The sequence below is a fragment of the Pteropus vampyrus genome, unplaced genomic scaffold (assembly GCF_000151845.1).
Source record: "Pteropus vampyrus isolate Shadow unplaced genomic scaffold, Pvam_2.0 Scaffold431, whole genome shotgun sequence".
NCBI lineage: Eukaryota > Metazoa > Chordata > Mammalia > Chiroptera > Pteropodidae > Pteropus > Pteropus vampyrus.
The window spans coordinates 111,827-117,102 of NW_011889212.1; the positions used below are offsets into that span (position 1 = coordinate 111,827).

The 5,276-nt window shown below is 36.7% G+C and overlaps 1 protein-coding gene across 1 annotated transcript; it reads left to right on the forward strand.

The window, feature by feature from the left end:
* Window positions 1-4,316: 4,316 nt before the first annotated feature.
* Window positions 4,317-5,276, forward strand: LOC105306191 (olfactory receptor 51G2-like). Its single transcript, XM_011381102.1, has one exon. The coding sequence runs from the start codon at window positions 4,317-4,319 to the stop codon at window positions 5,274-5,276; it is 960 nt and encodes a 319-aa protein (XP_011379404.1).

Consider the following 5,276-nt stretch of genomic DNA (forward strand, 5'->3'; position numbering starts at 1 on the left):
TGTGTATTAAAGATTTAGAGAAAGAAAAGAGGCTTTTCATTTCAGAACCATCTGGGAGCTATTAGATGAGTTTGCTGAAGAATTCCTCAAATGTGGTGTCATAACAGATAAAACCAATTAAATGGGCAATTGGGAGATGGGCTAATAACTCATCAGCAGAAGTCCTCCTTGCCTTATATACAGTCTGATATAGATGTACCTGAAGCTCCAAGTAGATGGATTCTATGCCCCTCGAAGGGAGACAAGCCGAGATGAGGAAAAGTTTGAGGAATAGGATGGTATGGGGAGTAGTTCGTTTGTGAAGATAGTTTGAAAAGACAGTCTGTTTCTTGCAAGATGAAAAGTGACAGAATGATGACGTGAATTGATAAAACCAAGTGATCAAGATTAACTGTAATTCTTTCTAAACATTTTCATCTTTGTACAACCTCCTTGCATTTCGAGAATGGTAAGTAAATTTAGGGAAAAATTAAAGAAGAAACAAATGTTAACAATTATTATTTACTTTCTAAGTACTTTACAGGATGTAGGAACTCTTATATCTACTTATTTTATCATCAATTAAACCTATGAAATTAGTATGCTCTGAGAATTAGTACAATTTACCCATTCCCATTTTTTAGTGGATATGAAAACTGAAATCGGCATGGTATATGTGAGAGTATGTATACAGTTCAAAAGAATAATCCTTTTGAACATGAAATCCATCCTCTTATTATTTCTTATTGTTATCATGGCACAATATTGACTCAAATCTGTTGATCTAGATCTTAATGTGGTTGCAGAAGAAAATTAATATTTTAAAATATACAATAAATATCCAGCATGGTTTTCCATTTTGCTTGCTCTATGATGCCACAGGTTTACATCTGGTTGAAATTCTGCTGACAAACCAAAAGGCATAATTCCTATAAGAAAAAAGCTCATAATGTATTCTTAACACTTTAGAGGAATAGCTTTTGCTTAAGCTCAAGTTTTGTCTAAGTATTTTTCTTTTAGTGTTTTTGTGCTGAAGCAAAGACCAATAACAGGTACCTTGCCTTTTCTCCTATATTCTTCTGCTTCTTAACATTAAATTCCTTTACTCAATAAGTATTTCTTAAAAATTAAAATGAGAAAATTCATCATACACACACACACACACACACACACACACACACACACACACACAAGTTCACGAAACTCTTCTGCCAGGCAGTCAGCTTAGTGCAATATGTACAAAACTAATATTCTCTCTATATATAAACATCTCGGTGCTTTTATTTTAATAGGTTCATTTTCTCAAACAATAAGTGAAATAAAGTCTGGAGGTCTGACTGCTTACACTATGGACATTCATTGAGCTTATATATCTGCATTTAAAATTGATAGGTAAAGTGAGGGATCTTTCAGTTTGTTAAAGAAATGTTAAAGATTTTTCTCTAATTAAAAAAAAATTTAAAAAAATTAAAAAAAAACTATGACAATGCAGAGTGAATGTAAGCTGGAGAATTCAGATACAGATCATTTAGACATTTGATTTGAATGCACAGTTCTTCCCAGTCAATGTCCTCAAACATTTTTGACCTTATTTCACATTTGCTTCATCTGTCAGTAACTGAATAGAAATTTATAAATTTAAACATAAAAGGACTAATACAACTTGTCCAACTCTTTATAGTAGCAAAATTTAGCTAACTTTCAGGTTACCTTGTTAACAATTTTTTACTTTGCACAATAAATTATAAAGAAAAACAGAGTATCATTATTTATTGTAATTGCCATATGCTTTTTGTTCTTTAATGATTTGTGGTGAGATTATTAGGGATATCCCAGTGAAAGAATCTGTGTTTGTGTCTCAGCGTCGTTGCTTGTCCCATTTCAGAGCTTAGCACTGAGGAGCAAGGTTTTTTTTCTTTGTCTAAGGGTGTCCTTTTTCTCTTAATTCACAAGCTTTGCTTCTCTTCCACTTCCTTGCTTTAGTGGGCCTTCAACAGCATTATTGCACTTATCTTTTTACATGGCAATACTATACCTACCTATGCGTGCAGTGATTCTCAGACTTCAGTTTGAATCTGAATCATCTGAACAGTTTGCTAAAAAACCAAATGCTGGGCTTCAATCCAAGACACCTTGATTCAATAGGTTTGGAGTGGGACCTAATGACTTGTAATTATTACAAGTTCTCTTGAGCTGCTGATGCCACTGCTGATGCCCAGGGTCCACACTTTCAGAGCCACTAGATATATATTCCGCACAGAAGAGAATTACTCCTGCCCCCAGGTCAGGTACAATGCGGTTTTCTTAAATAATTATGTTGGATCTAGAAATTGTTTTTGTTTTCTTAACTCATTTCTATCATAATTCCAGCTATAATAGATACCTATCTCCTGGTTAATTTGTGTCCTGAAGCAACTCTATATATTCCTTACCAATCACTCACTCACCCATGCACCCATATATCTACAACTGTTTTGCTCCTTCTTGCTGTTTGCTTTTTCTCCAATTGTTCCCTTCTCAGAGAGCTATTATCTAAACTTTAGATCTTAAAAAAAAAATCACATCTTCTCTTTCCACATTTTTTTACGTATTTGAAATAATATTGACTGATGCTTTTCTTATTTTGGGGACATTATTATTTTTTTCATAGTTCTATTTCTTGCATCTAGAACAGTTTATTTATTGAATGAAAATGCAGGCATCTAATCTAGAGATGATAAAGTAGAATACAAGAGGAAAATCAGAAGTGGCCATCATGTAGGACATTTTTAAAATATAGAAATTCATGGGAGTTTTTAATTTATTTTGATTTAAGGATAAAGTTTCTATCTTTACTCTGTTCAATGATAGCTGACATTTGTCTTCAGCTATAAACAACAATACCCAGAGTAAAATGCAGTCGGACATAATTATTTTAAATCCTGAATACTCCTTTCATGATCCATAAAATGTTAGCAAAGTTATATACTTGAGTTCTTAATAATTGAGGGTTGAAATGCTTTAAAATGGTATATGTTAAAAGATTTTATAAAGTATTTTCATGAAATACAAAAGTAATGAATTATATTTGCACATTTTTAGCAGTAGAATGAAAAAGCGACAGAATCCATTATTATGTGGACCTACTTTTCAAAGAAGGAGGAATACTGGATTGTATTCCACAAGACATATGAGAAGAAAGGTGGTAAAATAAAGAGAAAATCAATGTCATCTGGAAAAAAAAAAAAACCTCTCGGAATATATGATTAAGTGAGATTTCTCAAAATTAAGTCTTCCTTTTTGGTATTATTCTTTAATGTTTTGTATTTCTGAAAACTCCAGAAATCTTCCTTTGTTTACAATTAGAAAGGAAGGTAAAAAGCTTTTAAACTGAGTTCTCTTTCATGTGTTCTCAGAAAATGAAACTCAAAATAAATTAAATATAAGGATATGATTGAGATGGCAGAAAGTGAAACAGTGGCCAAAGTTCAAGAGAAAGAACACTGGGAAAACAAGATCTAATCCAAGATTACTTTATTTCTCCAGAAATTACTTTATAAATGAATCTAAATTCTAATTCTTTGACAAATAAATGCCTTTTTCTAGCTTTTACATTCTCATCAGTATAATGTTGAATAGTTACCAAGAAGCTTTAAATTGTCTGTTCAATAATCTATTAGTTAGGAATCATTCTATTTAATGTTCTACATGCACAGCTTCATTAGAGAATGAATCGTATTTGAATAAATGTCTATTATTGCCATAGCGTGGCATTTTAAATTGTCTGTGTGAAATGTTGCATTTGTGTGTTCACACAGGTGGACTAACAAGTTACGGGGACTTTTTAAATTTATTTTAATTATGGAAAAAAATATCTTTCTGCAAAATTGTCATATTCACCACATGGTAGGAGTAACTATAAAAAGGCAGTGTGAAGGAGAAACTTACAGGGAGTGAGGAATCTTGCTTCTGGTTCCAGATCAGATATATTAACTGTCCTGGAAGCTGGAGTTCATTTCTCAAAATGTATAATGTAGAATGGAAACAATACTGTCTTAGTCCCTTTTAAGAGCCATGTTTCAAACTCTGACTTAGGGGTACATTTTATTGTGCAACTTCTGAGACAGGTTTACCATAAGATTTCTCTTAATAATTCAAACTCACTTTTTTTTTTAAAGGGCATCTTATCTATGAATTAGGGAAAATACTTAGGCAAATCACAAGGCCATGGTTATTTTAGAAACATTTTTGGGAGTCTTTCCAATGTCTTGGTTTATAGAACAAGTTCTGACACAACAACTCAGATTCTAGGGCCTGTAATTGCACTTCTGACTGGAGTTCTGTCCTTCCAGGTCATCATGTCAGACTTCAACCACACGAGCGCCTCTTTCTTCTTAACAGGCCTCCCAGGCCTTGAGGCTGTGCACGCCTGGCTCTGCATTCCTCTGTGCGCTGTGTATGTGGCATCTCTGGGAGGGAACAGCCTGATCCTGTGGGTGGTGAAGTCAGAGCCCTCCCTGCACCAGCCCATGTACTATTTTCTATCGATGCTAGCAGTGACTGACCTGGGCTTGTCTGCCTCCACTCTGCCCACCATGCTCACTGTCTACATGCTGGGTCTCAGGAAGGTGGCGATGGACGCGTGCCTGGCTCAGCTCTTCTTCATCCACACCTTCTCCATCATGGAGTCCTCCGTGCTGCTGACCATGGCCTTTGACCGTGTGGTTGCCATCAGCAACCCTCTGCGCTATGGCACCATCCTCACAAGTCCCCGGATTGCCAGCCTGGGCCTGGCTATCATGGTGCGCAGTGTCAGTCTCCACATCCCGGCCCCCATCATGCTGAAGAAGCTGCCTTACTGCCGCAATCACCAGCTTTCTCACTCCTACTGCCTGCACCCAGATGTCATGAAGCTGGCCTGTGCCGACACCCACATCAATAGTGCCTATGGCCTCTTTGTAGTGCTCTCCACGTTGGGTATGGACGCAGTGCTCATTGTCCTCTCCTACGGGCTGATCTTCCACACAGTGCTATCCATTGCCTCCAAGGCTGAGCGCCTCAAAGCCCTCAACACTTGTGTCTCTCACATCTGTGCTGTGCTACTTTTCTATACACCTATGATTGGCTTGTCTATGATCCACAGATTTGGGAGGCAGGCTTCCCCATGCAGCCGTGTACTGCTCTCCTATCTTCACTTTCTCACACCTCCGGTGCTCAATCCAGTGGTTTACACCATTAAGACCAAACAGATCCGATTGAGGATGCTGCGCCTATTCCGGTCAGGCGGGGCTGGCATCGGAGACACTCAGGGTCATTGA

Bases quoted from the DNA above. Each gene is read 5' to 3' on its own strand.
- LOC105306191 (XM_011381102.1), top strand. From the start codon at position 4,317: ATGTCAGACTTCAACCACACGAGCGCCTCTTTCTTCTTAACAGGCCTC.